This window comes from Protopterus annectens, chromosome 3.part1, assembly GCF_019279795.1.
Source record: "Protopterus annectens isolate FY-2018-M chromosome 3.part1, PAN1.0, whole genome shotgun sequence".
Lineage (NCBI taxonomy): Eukaryota > Metazoa > Chordata > Ceratodontiformes > Protopteridae > Protopterus > Protopterus annectens.
Genome location: NC_056732.1, coordinates 911375565 through 911396954, shown reverse-complemented (window position 1 = coordinate 911396954; position 21390 = coordinate 911375565). Strand labels below are relative to the sequence as shown.

At 39.6% G+C, this 21390-nt stretch overlaps 1 protein-coding gene across 1 annotated transcript in view; it reads right to left on the bottom strand.

Annotated features, from left to right (window-relative positions):
- NETO1 (neuropilin and tolloid like 1) overlaps positions 1 to 20852 on the bottom strand; it is a 1239650-nt gene extending 1218798 nt beyond the window's left edge. Inside the window, exons 1-3 of the mRNA XM_044067135.1 lie at positions 19723 to 20852; positions 18884 to 18937; positions 18161 to 18298 (exon numbers count right to left, since the gene is read on the bottom strand). Of these exons, the coding sequence (XP_043923070.1) occupies positions 18161 to 18298; positions 18884 to 18937; positions 19723 to 19750 (220 nt within the window). The 5' untranslated portion in view covers positions 19751 to 20852. The remainder of the gene's footprint in view (positions 1 to 18160; positions 18299 to 18883; positions 18938 to 19722) is intronic.
- Positions 20853 to 21390: the final 538 nt, after the last annotated feature.

Sequence of the window (21390 nt, the reverse complement as noted above, 5' to 3'; positions counted from 1 at the left end):
AAGCTGGACAAAGCAGAGGAGAGGGAAAAGAGATTAGCAGACCTGCTAATTGAGGAAAGGTGATGGTCAGATGTGAGAGACCCAAAAATAGCTCAGAAAAGTGTGGCATCGAGGTACTTATTAGTAGTAACACTCCTTTACTAAACAGCCTGCAAAAATCAACTGGGGCCTCAAGTAATCTTTCCATTTTGCACATAATTTAGCAGATGGATTTCAACGCAGACAAAGCTTTGGATTCTTAGAAAATAGAAACCAAGGCAGTTACTCTTCTTTTATTTAACCTTCAAATTGCAGCAAAGATCTTCTCAGAACAAATCTCCAAATAGACACTGAAGTTTGAAAGCTACAGAAAATGTTTCAGTTACCACAACATAGCTTTCAATCAAATAGCACAGAACTATTCCACTTTAGAAGATGGCATTTACTTTTGTGGCTCAAGTTAGTAATTACCATCCTTAAGCAAAGTGCGGCTTTGTAAGTTGGGGGAAATTCAGGCAGAATACTTTCTTGGTAGTGTCACAAAATGGCAGTTTCTTTAACACTTTTTTAGCTGAATTCTCCACTGATGTCGCATTTAATAGTATGGAATGTATTAGACTATTCTCAGAAGAGCTTTCTCAGATGGTCAATTGGGTTTACTCATACTGAGCAAAAGAAAAAAAATGCTTCCTGTAGAAAACGGTAAAGGAACCATTAAAGTCCATCTCTTGACAACAGCTTTACCAACTATAGTTATTCCTGTAGAAGTCCTCCTTGGATGATTCCTTAAAGCAAATCACTACTTATAGTCACAGAATAGGTTTCAACACACAGGCATGAATGCAGTCCACTTGATTCTTGTTAAGACTTTCTGGTCTGCTATATCTTAACTTTAAAGGCTAGGTGCTCTTCAGCCTCAGCAGTCTCAACAGCTACCACTATGTCACAATAGATAAGTACACCCATATGTCTAGCATTATCAAATAACAGAAATAAACCCATACAAAGATTAATTAGCACTGTCTATATGGAGTCTAGTATTTAAGGACTTATTGCTCCACAAAATAAGAACATGCTCCTATGCCATGATTTTTAAATGCCAGCACTATGACTTTTTAATGTTCCAAATTTGAGAGGTATGTTGAACACTGTTAACAGTATATAAACCATGGCAAGAATTTTTAAGGGTGTCTTCTTAATGGTATATATGGCTAGGCATCCTATGGTTCCTGTGATCACTTGCCTAACATCATTCCTATAAACATAATATAGAAATGGAATGTAAACCTTTGTAGAGCACAGTGAAAAGCTACTGCAAGATGAAAGAAGAGTATCTGACTGAGCCTGCGTTGTAATACTATAGGCTGTTCTGGAGAAAGGAAGTATTCAAGCACAGAAAATAGTTGGAAATAATCTAGGAAAGAAGAAATGTAATATTACACCTTCACCACCAGAATATTATAACAAGTTGGGGGTTTGTATAATGGTTACGATGTTTACCTTACATACAAAAGGTACAGAGTTTGATCCTTATCTTTGAAGGAAAATTAGCTAGACTTAAAATGGTCTGCAAGAGCAGCTAGCCCCTCCCCCACAGAACCCATGGTAGTGCTTAGAAGAAAGAACCATTGAATCCACTTCAGTAGGTTAGTTGCAATGTATTGCAACCCAATGAAACAGGACTTGAAAATAATAAGTAACAAGTGTACTAAAAAGTGATAAAGAGAGATAGTCAGATATATAGTTATAACTATATCTGTTCAAGTACTTCAAGGCCTATATATTGTCCTAGATAGCAGATGGATGATGTCATGCACATGAAGTATGTTTTGAACAGGAGCGCATTTTGATAAAAAAAAATAAAGATTTATGGACAATGATAGAAATTATTTCTTCAAAATGTAAGTATTAGTTACAGGACACGTTCTACCCTTAGAAGATGATATGTTTGACGTGAGTTTAAAATGCAAAGAATGCAATGGATAGATACATCACAACTCTGAATAGAAAGAAGACAATGTAACTGCTAATGTCCTGTGCTCAAATGAACTCCTGAGCTGTAAACCGACAAAATGAAAAGGCAGTGGTGTGTTCTGGTGTGTTCTATGCTGTCTCATTAGTCTGTGCATCTGTCTGCATTAACTATATGGGGAAATCATAACTCGCAACCATCTAAATTTTCACTGAATGTCTAGATTTTTGCCTCATATTTTGGTCTTTTGTTATTAAACTGGGTGGTTTTCTGGAAAATCATTGAGGACTGAGGTCAGTAAATAATGACAGACATTTGAGTTTTACACTTTATATCATTCAGAAAATGAATGCTAATGCAAAATCTGTTAGTCTATCAACTTTCTAAGTTTATAAGAGCAATTTATAAAATTTGTCCCTGATTTTGTGTGTCTGTCTCTCCATTATTTTTGGCTTTGTCCAGATTTCTCACACTAAGAGGTTGAGGGGTATGTTGGGAATAACTGAAGAGTAACTACTAAAAGCTAAACACTTATTTTAAGTACATACGTGGTGAGCACAATTTAAATGCCTGCTTTTTAAACTTGTTTAATTTGATGAGCAGAGTATGACAGGGAACAGCTATTTTTCTAAATGTGTCTTGTTCTATGTATTCAATTGCACCCAATATGTATAGAAACTTTTTTTTGAGAAATATGAAAGCAGAACACTAAAACCACTGTATATGAAGAGATACGAATAAAGAATTACCGATTTCTCGGATATACTACTAAAGTACTTACAGGACAATGTCATACATGCAGTTTAGATATTGTTATAGAAACTTCCAATCTGGGATGCAGCTAGAGAAACTATAAGGAAGCTGCTAACTTAAAAACTGAATTTTTATTGCAAAAGAAAAAAGCACAGGAATGATCTCTTGTTTATAATATAAGTGACTCTTCACTCTTACAGTCCGTTCCTGTTAACTTTTATCACTGGTAATATTGATTTAAAGTTTTAAAACAACACAAAGCACTAGTGTTCATGCACTTTTATAGTTATGTCTGCCCCTATGAAATTGTATAACAAACATCAACAGCATGCATATGTATGACTACTTCACAAGAATGGGTGTTTACAGCAGTAAAAGCACTGTTCTATATACTAAATAAAATTGATGCCTGTCATAAGAACGTAGGAATGCATTTGTTTGCAGGGGAAAATACTATATGATTCATGCAAGAGTGTTTTCTAAGGATAATCTGTTAATTTAAGGATGCTAGCTAGTGAGCTAACCATTACCAATACAGAACTTAATTAAAACATAACATGTTAATAGAGTAAAAGTAAATAAAACATCCTTTCTGAAGCAACCAAATATTTATTTATTTATTTATTTATTTATTTGTGCTTTTGCGATAGTAGCATAAGACATGAAACTGATCTTTATATTTAATCCTATGCAGCTTAAACATGCAGTGTGAATATTTTTTTCCAAGACATGCCATAGTACTGGCTAATAATAGATAAAGTACAGTTTTGTACCTACCATAAATGTAGATGTTCGAGGATCTCCATTGCTGCAGTCCTGACAAATGGGTACTCCGCTGCCCACCATCGGCCCGAATACCAAAGGGCTAGATCCGGCGTCGGTCACGGGCGCCTGAGACTGACGTAAGTACTTGTCAGTACAAATGCGCATGATCGACGCCATAACCTCAGTCTTTCTTGCCTCAGACGTCAGAATGCAAAAAAGAAAACACCACCCAAAAAAACCCAATCTAAAAAGAAAAAGGGGGAAGGAGGGAGGGAAAATAGGACTGCAGCAATGGAGATCCTCGAACATCTACATTTATGGTAGGTACAAAACTGTACTATGTTCGTCTCCCATTGCTGCAGTCCTGACAAATGGGTAGAATCCCAGAGCAACGGAAAAAGGGGGGCTGGCTAACTAAATAGCAGGAGGAGCTGCAGACATGCCCTGTAAGACTGCAGTGGCAAACCCAGCCCTAGACCTAGAATAAAGAGGCAAATGATAATGCCTTGTAAAGGTATGTACAGAACTCCAAGTAGCTGCCTCTAGAATGTCTTTAGTAGCTACCCCTCTCAAAAAAGCAGTAGAGGTGGCCGTAGCCCTAGTAGAATGAGGCCTGATCCCAACTGGAACCTCCTTACCATGATGAGAGTAACAAAAAGCAATACAATGGCCGATCCACTTGGAAATAGTTTGTTTCGAGACAGCTTTCCCACTTGAAGCCACAGCAAATGAAACAAATAACTGTTGAGATCTCCGGAACTCATTGGTTCTGAACAAATAATACCGTAACTGCCTATGCACATTCAAAGAATGCAAAACTCTTTCCCCTTCATTTTGGGGGTTAGCATAAAAAGTAGGCAAATGTATAGATTGGTTCAAAGCCACATTAGAAACAACCTTAGGCAGAAAAGTAGGATTAGTACGCAAGGAAACTCTGTCCTGGTGAAAAATCAGAAAAGGTTCCACTGCCATGAGAGCCTGTAATTCAGATACCCTTCTAGCAGAAGTAACAGCCAATAAAAAAGCAGTCTTCCAGGACAACAACTTCAATTCAGCCGTAGCTGCAGGTTCAAAAGGAGGCAGAGTCAGCTTATCCAAAACAAAATTAAGATCCCAGGCAGGAGTAGGAGCCCTTCGTGGGGGTCTTATATTCTTTGCCCCTCTAAGAAACTGTTTAAGCAAAGGATGTGAAAATAAAGGAGGATCACCATCATAGTGAGCAGAAATAGCTGCAGCATGCACTTTTATAGAAGAGAAGGACAAACCCTTGTCCAGTAACATAGTCAAATATTGCAAAGTACAACTCAAATTAGGCAACGTGACATCAAGGCCTTTAGCTGAACTCCAAAGAAAAATCTCTTCCATTTATCAGCATAAACTTTTCGAGTACTAGGACGCCTGGCCTCCAAAAGGACATCCAAAACTTGTTGAGGGAGCTGAAGGCCCTCATCCTCTAAAACTGAATGCGCCAGGCTGTCAGGTGTAGGGATTGCACCCTGACATTGAGAAAATTATTGTTTTCTTGAGACAATAAGTGAGGAATCCGTGGTAATGGCCAAGGTGTCCCGTGAATTAGGCTCCTCAGCAGAGGGTACCAATGTTGACGAGGCCAATCCAGCGCTATAAGGATCATGCAAGGTTTGTCCCTCCTGACTTTCAACAGGACCTTTGGAAGAAGAGGCAGAGGAGGAAAGGCATACACGTGAAGGTTGCTCCAACTGAAGGATAGTGCATCTATTTTCCAGGCTTTTGGATGAAACAGCCTTGTGCAAAACAGAGGTAGTTGGGAATTCAGAGGAGAAGCGAACAGATCTATGTCTGGAGTTCCCCAAGCCATGGTCAACTGACGAAATACCTGAGGGTCCAACTTCCATTCGTGAGGATCCACCATCTGTCTGCTCAGAACATCTGCCAACGAATTTTGTGCTCCTGGCAGAAACTGTGCTCGAAGAGTGATGTGCAGATCCAAAGCAGTTTCCCATAACAGCATTGCTTGTCTGCAAAGAGGGTAAGAATGAGTTCCCCCCTGCTTGTTGATGTACCACATGACAGTTGTGTTGTCTGTTCGAATCAACACCAGTCCCGGTCGAAGTAGATCCTTGAATGCTTTCAATGCAAATTGAACTGCCAGCATCTCCTTCATGTTGATATGCAAGTGAAGCAGCTCCGGGGGCCAAAGGTCTTGAATCCATTTTCCTTTGAAATGAGCACCCCAGGCTGACTCCGAGGCGTCTGTCGTTAATATCTGACTTGCCTCCGGTTGGGTCACAGAGAGTCCCTTGTTTAGGTGACATTCCTGAGCCCACCACACAAATTCTTTCTGAATGCAAGGTAGAATCCGAATGACAGTATCCAAATCGTGGCTGTGTTGAGTCCAAACGCTTTTGAGATACCACTGTAGCTTCCTCATATGCAGTTTGGCATTGGGAAGCACTAGAATGCAAGATGCCATGAACCCCAAGGCTTGAAGGACTGTCCTTGCAGTCAGCCTGGACATTACGGATAGCTGTTGGAAGTATAGGTGAAGATTTCTTTGTTTGTCCGGGGTAAGAGATGCCATCTGAGTAGCTGTATTCAGTCTCACACCCAGAAAACACATCTCCTGTGAGGGTACTAGACTGGACTTTATTTCGTTCACAGAATACCCTAGGCATCTGAAAACTGTCATCACATACTGCAGATGTCGAAGAAGTTCATGCTTGCCCTGAGCCAGTATCAAACAATCGTCCAGATAAGGATAAATTTGAATTCCCCTGAGCCGGAGAAAAGCTATTACTGGAGCCAGGACTTTTGTGAATACCCTGGGCGCAGTAGATAAGCCAAAGGGCAATGCAGACAACTGATAATGCAAATTCCCAGTCCGAAACCTCAGGAATTTCCTGCAACTGGGCCTGATAGGAATGTGAAGATAGGCCTCCTTGAGATCCAAAGTCACCATCCAGTGATCTCTGCCTAGCATAGGCAACAGCTGCTGCAGTGTCAACATCTTGAATTTCGGAATTTCCAGAAAGGTGTTTAGAATGGATAAATCCAGAATGGGCCTCCAAGTATTTCCCTTCTTTGGCACCAAGAAAAGATGGGAATAAAACCCCGTGCCCATGTCCACAGAAGGAACTGCCTGTATTGCTCCCAACCGGAGCAGAGAAAAAATCTGTGCCTGCGCTTCCAGTCTTTGCTGATGAGGCACATCCGGCATACCTTTGAAAGGAGGGAATGTGTGAAAATAAAACTTGTAGCCTCGAGTTATAATGTCCAATACCCATTTGTCCTGGGTAACCAAATGCCAATTCCCTTTGAAAAGTCCCAGTTTTCCTCCTAGAGGAGCTGCCAGCAAAGCAGAGTCTGGCAGCTGAAGACACAGGTCATTGGGACTGCTTCCGAAAGGACTGACCCCTGCCCACCCCAGCAGAAGGGGTAAAAGAATTCAAAGGCCTAGAAGTAACAGGGCCCTGAGAGGAAGCCCTACCTCTACCACGCCTCGACCTGCCCCTAGAATGAAAATCCGAAGAGGGAAAAGACCATCCCTTAGCAGGCCAATTCCTACTGAACTTAGGGGGCTGAACCTGTAAGAAGTCCTTTACTGTCTGCATAGACTTAGCTTTTTCCTCCATTTTTTTCAAAACTGATTCCACTGGAGGGCCAAAAAGAACACCAGATTGCAAAGGAGCATCCATAATGCGAGCCTTAACATGCTCTGACAAGGACTGATCTCTAAGCCAGGCATGTCTGCGAACAACAGAACTAGTAGCAGCCACCCTGGAAGAAGCTTGTAAAGCATCAAAACCACACTGCAAAGAATGCTTACCAACCTGGTCCGAAGCATGCACTAAATCCTGAAGCTCCTTACAGTCAACACCTTCAGACAAAGCATCCATTTTACATTTCAATTGACTTAGCAAATAATTCTGATACCTGAGCATATGAAATTGACAATTTAAAGCTCTCATAGCCAAAGTAGAAGAGGTATACAGTTTTTTACCCCACCTATCCAGGTCCCTAGCATCCTTGTCCAGAGGAACCGGATTCTTAACCACAGAAGCCTTAACACCTTTGGGGCCTTGAGAAATAGTTTCTGGATCAGCCCTAGGACTCTTATACAAGTACTTGTGCGCTTCCGGAACCCTGTAGTATCTATCCGGTTTAACTGGGGCAGGGGGCAGAGAATCCGGGTTAAGGGCAGCCTCAGAAAATACATCCTGAACAACATCCAGTACAGGGGGAATAGCCAAAGGCCTGTGCTGAGGTAAAAACAAGAATTCTCTCAGCCTTTTACGAGAATCAGAATAATCCTGGCCATCCCACTGGAAATGTTCCCTCATGGAATGCAAAGTTTCAGAGAAAGAAAAATCTTCTGGAGGGGACGCAGAGGGAGTAGCGTCCTCAGCCTCCGAATCAGAATAGGGAGGGAAATCCTGAAGCTCTTCCACAGAGGAATCTGACTCATTGGAAGACTGAACCAGACCCTCCAACTCTGTGTCTATCCTGGGCCTCTTCACAGGGGGGGGGCATGGAACCCCTAATTAAAGTAATCAAATCTTCAGCCATCTTTAACATGTGCTTCCTAGGAGCTGGACCCTGGGGATTAGCACCAGCAGGGAAAGACTTAGATTTAGAATGGCCTTTGCCTTGAGAAGGAGGAGGTCTAACTACCCTATGAGGGGAGGAAGCCACTGACAACAAAGAAGCACCCTCAGCCTGGCCTAACACAGGAGAAGCCACTTCCTGCAGTAACAAAGGCTCCCCTAGACACACTGGTAAACTGTCAGAAGGAGCCACTGAAGCAGTCAGTGGTTCCACAGAACCGACGTCCGGAGTGGACGCCTCATCCTGTTTGGACCGCAAAGACTTATCTTTGCGCTTCTTAGAAGAACCAGTTGTCAGAGAATCCGACGGCATGTTATAATTACAACGTTTACCAAACACCAGCCTAGCACAGTCCAACCGACGTTTAATAGTACGCTTGTTAAAAGTAGCACAAAAGCGACACCCAACAATGTCATGCTCAGGCCCTAAACAAGGAATGCAGAGTGAATGGTAATCCATATGAGGAATCTGTTTCCCACAAGAAATACAGTTATTAACTTTTTCTGACATCCGGCAATACTGAGGCAAGAAAAAGACAAAAAATGTTCCCAACAGGGTACTTAGCCAACTTGGTATCCGGTCTGAAACTCGAAAACCGACAGTTCCAGAACGCCGAACGGCACTTGCAAAAACTGCTTCTGCTGAGGACCATGCGGCAAGAAAGACTGAGGTTATGGTGTCGGTCATGCGCATTTGTACTGACAAGTACTTACGTCAGTCTCAGGCACCCGTGACCGACGCCGGATCTAGCCCTTTGGTATTCGGGCCGATGGTGGGCAGTGGAGTACCCATTTGTCAGGACTGCAGCAATGGGAGACGACGAACATCTACCAGCTTGATTTCCATGATAATTGACTCTGAGTCGTGGCTTCTAAATATTTTACCTTCTCAGACAATGTTTACAAATGTGCATGGATTCATTTGTAAACTAATGCATACTGAATTTCCCAGACCTTAGATTCTAATTTTCCTTCGAGCTCAAAGAGGTTTACATTCTTAACGTACCATAATGATTAATGGATTTCAGCCTGGATTAGTCAATATCACAACTGACACTGTGTGTTAAACTTTTTATACCTTCATGAGTAACAAGGTATTTGCCTCAGTTGAGTCGGGTAGATAATAAGAAATGACTTAAACATTTTTTGTAAAAAATATAAAGGTATATTTGATATTGAGCAGACCAGGCTATTCTTTGATATATGGCAGTGATAAGAAACAGACATGATTATGTAGTTAATTGGTTTGTGTTTTGGGTTACACTTTTGGTTTGAGTACATCCACTGGTAGCTACAATGACTTATGGAGTGAATAATGCTTTCCAAATTAGTTTCTAAACTAAAGCTTTCTAATATGATTTTTACATTATCTGACTATTCTTATATACATCATAAATTCCTGGTTGCTAGAGATGAGGTAATTGGCAGACTGTTAAAAAGTGTCAGTAGGAGAGGTGAAACCTTTATTTGAGGTTACAAAAATTACCACTATAATTGGGCAATGTCAGCTTATGAAGAGTTATATGGGAAAGGGTTTATATGCAACTGATGCACCATAGCAACTGCAACCTTTAAGAAGGTAAGGCCAAATGCAGTGGCCATTAAAGTTAAGTAGTCCCTTAGTTGAAGAGAAAGCAAGGAAAACATTAAAATAAGGAATTTCACAGTTTAGGGAGATAAAGTAATTTTAAATGCAGTTTTGAGTTCTGCGTTAACACTATGGCAATATAGTACTTCCTAAAGTAGAAAGTCATGAAAACAGTACTAACTGTAATGGAGCTATATCAGCGATATTGGAACTATATCATTTTTATGAGTAGCAATTATTTAAAAGACAAAATGAAAACATTGTATGTGCCTTTTAAATAAATAAACATATATATATATATATGTATGTGTGTCTCTATATAGCTATATCTATCTATGGAAGCACTTTACTATCTCGAAATACTAAAATCTCGAATTTCGGCATCTCGAGTCGAAAATGACGAAAGTTCAGTTGAGTGAAACTGCACTTGATCGAATTTGAAGTGTTGAATTTGTGGTTGTTGTGGTGCAGTATGTCAGACTTGCTGTGTTTTAAGGTGTGGTGGGCTGTGGGATATGGTTTGCCTGTCGTTGTGTGGATATATGTGGAGATTCAGGCAAGTGCTGTTTTTTAAGGGTTTTGGGCAGGGATATGAGTGTATATGAGTGTGCTGGGAAGTTTTACTTGTAGGTTATGGTAGGTAGGTAAGAGTGTGAGTGTGTAAGTGTTGAGAGTGGTAGTGTTTGTATGTATGTGGTGTGTGTTTGTGCAAGGGGAATATTGAGTATGTAGAGGTGGGTTTAGTGTCTTTGTCTTGTTAGTGTGACCTTGGAGTTAGTTTATATAAGTAGCAGGGGTGTCGGGGGCACAGCCCCCCACATGGAGGGTGCAGGGGTGCTTGCCCACCTGGTTATATTTGCGTTCATAGGTTCGAAGGTAGGTACTAGGCTATCGGCCCAAGGGCCTACGTAAGCCTAGCCAACAAGGTTCCCTGGCTTATGCACCCAAGAAAGTTATTTTCCTGTGTCACTGTCAAGCAGAGACATAAGTGATCCCCAGGCTGTATTTCCTATTTCCCATCCACTCATCAAGATTTTTCTTGAAGAGTGCTAATGAAGATAGGTTTATAGGTAGATACTAGGCTATCAGTCCAAGGGCCTACGTAAGCTTAGCCAACAAGTAAAGTCTACGAAAACCACATAGGTTCATAAATTAGTACTAGGCTAACTGCCCCTGCGAGCCATTTTAAGCCTAGCCAATTATCCCTTGTGAGACTCAAACCCTGTACCTTGTGTTTGTAAGGCAAACACCTTAACCATTAGGCAACCCTCCCAACACATGTTGTTGTGTTTGTGTGTGTTTTGTTGGCTTGTAGTGTGGGGAGGAAGGTGTAGGCATGTTTGTGTGGTGGAGAGTGTATTTAAAAGTCACAATTTTGAATTTCACACTTTTTGGGGTTTCGATATTGTAAATGTTTGGATTTATAGTCTTGAGATACTGAAATTCAAGATTTCAGTATTTCAAGATTATAAAGTGAATCCTTAACTGTATATATATATATATATATATATATATATATATGTACACACACACACACACACACACACACCCAGATATATATATATATATATATATATATATAATCGATATCTATATATATATATATATATGTGTGTGTGTGTGTGTGTGTGTGTGTGTGTGTGTGTGCATGTGCGTGTGTGTGCGTGTGTGGGTGTGTGTGCGTGTGTGTGTGTGTATACCATATGTTTATGAGTCAAACACCTTAACAATTATACCAAGCCCCAATCTTATATATACACACATATACTTGCATTTCCTCTGTATAAATGCACCACAGTTCAAAAATGAAACTAAATATGCCCCCAGTTTTTGCACTGTTTCAAGGTCTGTTGCTTTAAGACTCTGGCTTGGTCACACGATTATGATGATGATAATGACGGTGTCTTATCTGGACAGTAGCTTTCCGGCACTCTTACCCCTCAACGTGCATATAGTTTGTTAAAATTGGAAAGGTAACTTCCAAAATTCAGATTGAGAGACAGGAAAACCTGTTTGTTGACATACACATAGAGGGACTGACAGGTAATTGAAAACGTTACAGAACCTGCTGCAATATGTCTACTGAATCATTTCATTTGAGATAGAGCACAAGCATATTATACTGCCTATAAGGACTCTGAAGGTTCTAGTTTAGTTTTAATAGACAAAATGCTGACGGACACAGTTTATCTTTAGCCAGAAGCAAATCATTTCTAGTTCAAAGGATAAATGACGTTTTTATGTAGATGGTTTGAATGTTTATTTCAATTCATTGTGAAAATCTGTATTGCTTGCATATTTATTTGAAATGAACGTTCTTCAGCTTATTTATTTCAAATTAAAAAAAAAAACAATGTGTTACTTAACTTTGTTTAATGATGATGATTTTTTTCTGATTATCTTAAGGATTTATGCATTTTAAACATAAAACAGAAAAATAACTATGGGCGTCAACCCTGCAAAGAGTTACTGCTACATTAGAATATTTCAAGGCTGGCTTATGATAAAGGCAAATGGAAATTTCAGATCCAGGTTTGCCAATATGATTTGACTGGTGTCAGTGTACATGAGAACTTGAGAAAGGAAAGCATTGGTGCTGAGAGATATCCTTTATCACCATTGGGAAAATACTGTGTGTGTGTGTGTGTGTGTGTGTGTGTGTGTGTGTGTGTGTGTGTGTGTGTGTGTGTCAAATAAGTTGGTTATGTTACAATCATGTTGGTAGAACTGTACTAGAGAACACTGGATTCTGACATTTTAAAACCCTAGGTAGACAGTGTTCATAACTCTGATCTGTACAGATACAGTGTAAAGCTTAATTAAATAGGTCAGGTGTTGGCCATTACCCAAGAACCCAATGCACAGTTACCTCACACCCTTAAAGCCTACTGACATTTGTATATTAACAGGTACCAATGGTGGGAATCAGGCTGCATATTGTTGGTTCCACTGCACAGAAATACTGACAACGGTGATGCAGGAGATATCATCTATAGCCCTTACTAATGGTAGCATCTGTGGAATCGTGTCACATGGACTTATGCAGTGCATACAAAATTCTGGTCACCAAAAGTATATATATACCCTTACAGCCAAATGGTATTTATATAGCAACATTTCTTACGTAGCAATTATTTCTTTTTTTTTTTTTTTTTTTTTTTTTTTTAGTCGAGTTAGTTAGAAAACAGTCAGACATGACCAGGACCATGGCTAGCTCATCTGGTGTTCTTTGCAATTCACAAAAAAAGTTGAGGAGCAAAAAAGGAGGGAAGAGAATCTTCAGTTTCACTTTAAAGACCAAAAACAAAAAAGCTTCCATTTCAACCTGTAGCAATCTGCTTAAACACAGCTAGCAAGCCAATTGCTAATGTCAAACCACAACACACTGAGTGCTTCAGCATGACTGCAAATACAGTATGGTCATTTAATAAAAGAAATGAAGGTACTGCACTCAAACTACAGAAGCAAAGAAAAAAGTCATACCTCTCTGCTGTCACTCCCCCTTTTTGTGTTTGTTTATTTGCAAAACAACACTGATTATGTGTCATATTTTTGCCCTGTCCCTCATATAATTTTTAATTTTTCCAGTAAATTACTTTGGATTTTAGTCAGTCGGTAATACCAAACATAAGAATTTCATACCTCATATTGTTCAGAAAATGATTTTTGATAAAAAAAATGTTAGTCTATTAAATTAATTGAATTGGGGTTATATTTAAAAAAATGGCCCTGGTTTTGGATGTTTGCTGCCCATTATTTTTGCTTCTGTCGAGCATTATTGAGAAAAGAAGTAGAGAGGTATGTGTTTTAAATGCAGAATTAATGTTCATAAACAAATGTCAGTACCACGTTCACACCAATTGGCTCCTGCTTGATTGTGTCCTCTAGCAGCTTGCACCTGTGAGAGCAGACCCTGCATCCCACATTTGTTACGGCTCTGGAAGCTAAGTTATATGAAGTAGAAAAACTGTTAATTTCACAAATGACTTAAGAAGTGTAAAACCAAAGAAATTCACATGAATGTACATCCAATGAGGATACAAAAGCAGCACTGAATGCAGCAACACTTGCCCACATTAAGTGCAGATGACAAGATAGTGTCCATAGCTATACAACTTGTTGCAAAGCAACTCAGCCCATCTCTAGTTGATCTCACTGCCCATTTGGAAAAATAGAATAGAGCTGGAGATGAAACACAAGGAGATCAAGGCAACTGAAAAGACGAAACAGCGTGAAGTGTAGGAAAGTGAGAAGGAGCAAGAAGAACATGTAGAAGTGTTGAGAAAAAAAAGTGATGCAGTACCATCATGTGGCAGAGATCATGTCTGTTTGTAGACAACTAACTACCTGGGGGGAAGCTGGACCCTACTGCCAAATGAAAGCACAGCTAGGGTGGGGGTAAGGAAGCAGCTGCACAGGTGCAAAGTGTTAAGGGGAATAATCTGGAGATGTTGCTCAACTGATAGTGCAGTACTGATATGACATTTCTGAAAATACCTGTACTAAACTGAATAAATTAGTAGGTCAGAACTGAAGCATCTAGTCTAAACTACAGCCAGCTACTTGATATAAATAAGGCAAGCACTTTGCTGCAGTTTTAAAAGTCAAACAATCTTTTTTTTTTTTTTTGGTTCCTCAAGCCCTTGTGGTGAGGAGTTCCAGCCATATCTAAAAATGGAGATGTTTGTTTTTTGCTTAGAATAGAGAGAAAACAAACTTGTTTTTTAGTGCCAGATTAGGGTTCCAGAACTTGAGGTGTGGGCACCAAATCAAGGAACGACAATGGGCTCTAAATGAGACAACTACTGTTCTGATGGCAAGATCAATGCCAAATTAGTTCCTCAGTGTAAAACCGCGGGGTGACTCTGATAGTTTTACTTGGGCATCTACAAGGGTATGCGATCAAGTGAATACAAGTTTTTAGCTCATCTCCTCAAAGGTAAAGCATGATGTGCTGACAATGGCAGGTGTGCATTGCCTGGATTGTGATGAAGTTACTTGCTTTTACCTGAACACTTTAAACTGGGTCCAGAAGCTTAACAGCAAAAGGAAATCAGACCGCCTAGAAGAAAGGCAGATGACAGTGTGAGTGACCGCATTGCAGAAAGAAGCACTTTCTTTCATAAATGGATGAGTGGATGTCAATGTACTACAAAATAAAAGGTTAGCAGACTTGATGATAAAAGGGATCAGCCACTCAGAATTTTATTTGAGGGTGTAAGAATCTGTCTAGCAGATTGGGAGCACAGCACTGCACTGCAAACTGGAAAATGGGTTGACCCCCATCTAGCTGTCAGAGTAAACTGAATACTAAAGGTGTAAAAAAGCCCCATTCATGAGTACAATGGAACCCATGCTGGGTAGTCTAAGCTCTTACAGCAGGCTGCACAAGCAAAAGGCAAAAATATTGGCTAAAGTAAATGATACAATCTTGGAGTAAAATGTTTCCAGTGTAACCAGATAAGAAATGGATAGTCCAAATGTTGACAGAGATAGCTTGAAGAACAAAATTCATTTGTGGGAAATAACAGAAGCAGCAACGCAGGAGTGGTGTGACGACTTGAAAATGCAGATGCACCATTACATATCCTGGTAGAAAGTAGGGAAATCATTGCTTAGAGGAATATTGCCTTAGATATAAGATTTGCCAAGCCTGCAGTTGCTGGACAGAAACATTACTCTCCCAGGCAGTCCTCTCTATTTAGGACCGTGGGAGGCGCTCCTTTTAAAAATACCGCTGGCTGGAAAGGGGGATAAAGTGACAAGTATACAGTACAGTTTGATGATATTCCAGAAGATGTTCTAACTGGTGATGAAACTTACAACACAAGACAATGTAACAACACAGCGAAACATAGAGACAATCATGTGCCAGTTGCAGCAGAAGTGAACCCAGCAAGTGCCCACAGTTTCAGGAGATCCTCACAATCGTGTCACTTTAGGGAAAGAGACAGGTGGTAGTGAAAAGTCTGAATTAAAGCCTCAGCTGTAAAAACACAATGAACTTTTGTTTTCCAAGTGAAAAGTAATTAACAGCAGTAAATCTAAATCTGAGATACAATTCTCAGAATGTTACTGGAATTCCATAAAAAGATAAATTGAAATGAATACAAAACAAAGTAAAGGAATGCACAGCTTTCATACACCACTTTACAAAACTTTACAGATAGAACTAAGGGGGTCCTAATACTCAAGGGCAGAGTTTGTACACTGGATAAAGGGGTACTTGCACACCAAGTGGACTCCTAAAAGAGCTGTTGGAGGCATATGTGATGCAACAGTTGGTAGATCCCATGGGCTTTCTTCAGGCCTTCTAGTTATAGCCCATAATATTTATTTTTCTAGTCACATGGGCATAAAGCACACAAAAAAGGCTTGTGAATTTTTTACTGGTCAAGCATTACAAACTATGTAAAACAATGCTTCATAACTTGTGCAGAGTGCCAGATTGTGGTTAAAATAGGAAATACAGTCAGAGTATAGCCATCTGGTTGAGGAAAGTCAAGGCTTACCCATATGGTAGAATGTCATATAGACATTGGGACCCAGCAAACACTAAAACCAAGAAAGGTTACATAGGAATGCAGAAATATTCTACACTGTCAGGAAACCTCAGTGAGTCTTTGTAAATCTTAAGGGTAGGCAAAAGTGACATGATATAGCTTTTTTAACCTTAAGTTAATTTCTTGGGGCTTTCTCAGAAAAACTCATTTTAGTTTAGTCTAATCTAACTGATTGTGTTCCAGGAAGATAACGTTTGCATTTGGCAATGTAATAGAATTACATATTTGGCATCACATACTTAAGAAGAAGAAAAAAACATGCTGTTAGCTAGTTTAGATGTCTATTACTAACACTACATGCTGATTAAATGACTTTGCTATTTTCAACCTGTACTATACAACAAAACTAATTTAAATGTCTTTGTATTTCACAGTATGTCATCCAAAATTATAATTAAATTAATGGTTGATTAAAACAGTATAGACTAGCTAATGAATTGTATATTGGGAGTATAGTCCAGTATTAGCCAATTAGTTAGCTAGTCATTGTGTAGAACAAGATATAACATAAATAAGGGCATCTCTAAAGTTTATTTCTGAGAGGTTCACTACTGAAGCACTGTTTCTATGGTGTTTAATAACTGGCATAAAGCACAAGGAAGATCCAACACTCCTGAAAATCACCTTTAAAATGTTGTGAGGAAACGTGCCTAAGTGTATTTGACATGGAAAGCGCTAAAAGGCAGATTTAAGTTGGCAGCATTTCCCTAATTTGTTCTTATTCATACAGTCTAGTTTATATTAATGTGTTAAACAATGATATTACACTACTTTTTAACAAGAATCATACTAGAATAGCTATATTTACTAGTATAATGCTTGTTAATTACGTGTATTCTAAATGTAACATATAATTGCTGTGTGACTGACTATGATGCCATGTGATGGCCACCTAAGCCAACATCCAATTACAAGGCTAACACAAAGACATATTATTCCTTATATTACCCCACACAACTGGCATTTTCTGCACTCAAACACACACGAACACAGCGCGCATGTGCAATGTTTACCTTAAAAAAAGATTATTAAAACGTATTTAGCTCATGGTCTCATGTTCTGTCACTGCATGGTCTGTCATCCTACTCCTCCTATAATGTCATTACAGGAAAAACAATATAAAACTATGCAATTGCTGTACAATTACATTCTAGATGTAATTATAAACTGTCCAATTGATCTGCTTGACACAATCTCACGTAACAGTTTCTGTCACTGTTTATCCAGGTTGGTTGTGGAAATTTCAGGCAGTGTGTGCTATCATTTTTCAAGGTGTAACATCAAGTGTTATTTTGAAACGACAGTCAAATATTTCCTGTGGAAAACTTTCTGAAGTGTTCATGTTTTTTTATTCCAAACGTATATGCATTGCGGAAAGAAACACGCTATCTTTGAAAAGGTGAAGCTACTTTGTAAAACAAGAACATGTACATACACTGTCATTGCAGTAATGAAAGAAACCTACATATTTCTCAGTGACTTGGACATTTTTCTTTAAACACGAGCGCGCGCGCACACACTATTAGCAAGTTTGTAATAGGAACCAATAGTGCAGTAGAAGCACACACACACACACACACACACACACACATATATATATATATATATATATATATATATATATATACTACATACATTAGAACTGATAAAAGCTTATTGTGTGATTAAAGATAAAGAAAACAAAAATAAATACATGAAACACTTTGTTACGCTGCTTACAGGGTGTTGCTTGGCTGCCGTGCCTCCCATCAGAGGACTGTGGCTATAGCTGTCTATAGCACCATTATGTGATGAATAGTTGTAAGACAAAAGAGAATCCCGTAGCATACACTTTTGTTTTCTTCTTCTTGTTTATTTATTTATTTAGCATACCTTGCTCTACAGACATATATAACAGTGAACAGAATTCTAAGACAAAAGTACACCAGCTAACAATAACTTTACCTCCCATGTTTACCTTCTATAATGTAGACGCACTCTCTGTCGGGAGGGTATTTGTTCGGATACTCTGGAGAGGTGAAGAAGCCTCCATCTGCATTTTTTATCCAAGAACCGCACTGAATGGGAAATTGTCCTTCCGATGTGGATAACTTTTCTGAAAGCAAATTATTCCGGTCAAAACACTACGTAAATCGTGCAACTGCGTGTGTTATCTGTGTAAGTGTATTTGTGTGTATGTCTGTTTATCTGCCTATGTGTTTGCGTAAACAAGGATGTGTGTGTGTGTGTGTGTGTGTGTGTGTGTGTGTGTGCGCGTGTGTTAAGGTTCGCGTGTGTGAATTTGTGTGTGTCTGTGTATCTGTTCGCGTAAACATACATGTGAACATGTGTATTTGCGTGTGTGTGTGCGTGTCTGTATATGCACTTGCGTAAACCTGCGTGTGTGTGCAAACATGCATGTCGGTATGTGCATTTGTGCGTGTGTGTGTCTGTGTGCGTGCGTGTGAGAGCGAGAGAGACAGAGCGACTGGTCAGGGGGAATAAAAGACAATGCTGCGGAATGTGTTTCATTGATTACTGAGTGGACAGTGGAATGCATATGTGGAAAAATGTGTCAACATTTTTGTGTTCCTTGCCAAGTTCTCTTCTTACCGTTTTCACTGAATTCAAAAATATTAAGAAAGGTTTCAAGAAAGGAGCAAATAGAAGGGTTGAAGAGAGAGCCACAGAGGTAATTTACCTGTTCCTTTTTTTGTCGCCCCAGACAACTCTAGTATGACGAGACTCGTTATAACTGAAATTGAAAACAAGGTGAAATAATTAGTTGCACGCTACTACGATTTACTTTCTGAAACTTTAGCTATGTATTCTCTCTTAAAACACAAAAGCATGCGTTTCCAGAACAAAAAAATATATGCACTCCACGATGCACTGCACATATAATGCTTATACCGCTACACATTCAAAACAATTTCGAAATCAAGCAGCTGGCTGCAGCCTACGTGTAAAAGACCACAATTTAACAAATGCCCTGGTGCTGACCAACCTCTGTATGCCAGCCACAGCTGATAAGCCATAACAAATGAGTCAGCTCAGGCAGTCGTTACCCTCTTCCGCTAAAGCTGCATTGCTTATCGAACAAAATGACTTGTCAAGTTTTAGAAGCTGATGAAGGTCTCCTTTAACTTATTTTGCATATATATTTTAACATAAGGAGAACAGCATATGCTAGACACGACATACCCTTGTTGATTCGTTAAAGCACAGAGCGGTCACTCCGTACAAAACAATCAAGGTGCATTTTCTTCTTAAGGCGAAGGCAGGGAGATAAGTCTGTGTTAATACTACAAGCACTAATTTGATCACTGCACCATAGTACTACTTATCACACTGTTGCATATGCTGCAGAGCTACTGCTGATACCCTTCTTAATTAACTTTTCCATGCAAATACTATATTAACCCACGAATGTAGCATGCAGTATTTACAGTCTTCTTCAGCACGTTAAATCACTGAAAGATTTATGTTAATATATTATATTGAAGCATCAGTTTGCATAGTATGAAAAATTATACTCACCGTGAATGAAGCTGCGCCCATGTATCATGTCTGTTACTGAAAAAAGGGGCTTCGATCTTCACTAATTCCATTTAGATGCAGGAGGCCTTCCAGTGGGGAAAAGAGTATGTTACAGAATTTAAGAGCACAATTACCAAAACCCTTTACCACATCACTGGTAGAAAAAGCACACAGGATATCTGTGGTACACAGCAAACCCAAAAGCTAATCTCCGGTTTCATATAAAACCAAAATCCTGTCTAACGACTGACAAAATTTCCAGCCTAACGTTTCCAAGACCTTTTGGCGTTTTTGATGCATTGAAAGGATTAATACGTCCGTCATCGGCTCCCTCTTAATGCTCCACCTTGCAATCTTTTAAAGAAAATATTGTTAAAACTGAATTTTCTGTTTACTTTATCCTTTTAAAGTGGCAATACATTGATAATACACAATCCAGGTTCCAAATTGATCTATGCTGCACTGCATCAGTTATCAATCCCAAACTGAATGAAGGCATTTGGCACTATTAAGCTGCACATACAGCACACTCTTCCTCTCTCTTCTATAAGCAGTTTTTGTTTTACCGGTACAACCAAGACCCATGTTGCCCGCTTTTCATGTCCTCTGATTCACTGGAAGCGCTGCTTTCTCCCGAGTCCTCCCAAGCATTCTCGTAATGCCCGGACTAAATGTACTAATCCATCTGGCCGCCCTAATAGTTTCTTGTTACACCAAATGAGTAATCCTCCTACGTGGTTGAAGAATTAATTTACTTCTGCGTTCTTTTTCTCCGTTTAATAAATCCATGGGACAGATAAGAATAGTTGATCTTTATAAAGGGGGTCCTAGCAAAATCACTTCAAGATGAAATCCCCGAAAGGGGATTACCTGTGGCTGAAGAAATAGCCTGCACCGCCAACCATGCAGCAGAAAGAAGGCACTAACCGTGTGTAAAAGAACCTGGAGGTCCTAAGGAAAGCAAGGGGCTGCCTCTGTGCAAGTGAGAGGAGGCGCGCGACGGGAGCGCGCGATGGATGCAAGAGGAGAAGCCTAACTGCGGAGAAACGCGGGCTAAAGGCGGTGGGTTCAAGATTCTGAACCTGCAAACTACGATTAAAAAGGCTGCAGCAAGCAGAGCGCAGGCTGTGCAGCAATAACATGGCGATGTTAGCCTGCATCATGCTGGTTTCACAGCCACTTCAAAACGTGCAAGGCTTTCCTTCCCAAGGCAGACAACTGGGACTCCAACAGCTAATAATCGAGTGGTAAATAAATAATGGATCATAAAAGAATATTATGCTTGTGTTATATTACATAGAATGGGTAGGACTGGCAAATGTCACAGTGTCACTGTTCAGCGATGGAAAAGTCCTTAATACTCCACGGTACACTATGCTGAATAATCTCGGAAACTGTGTACTTTTGTTAGATACGAGTTCCCCATTTTCCGATTATACTTTGAGCAAGAATAGTAAAAATATAGTGGGTTTAATGAATAAGGCAATAGTAATAACAGTTCAACAGCACCTTAGTCAACAGCTCCCTGTAGAATAGAAAAAAAAGATTATAAATTGCTAGCCCAGTGCATCTTCAAGAGCAATTGTAAAATTCATTTTTGGGACACATGGAATTTTATGCAAAAGTAATTGTACAGGTTATTTTAAGCACATTCTGTATTTCTAGATT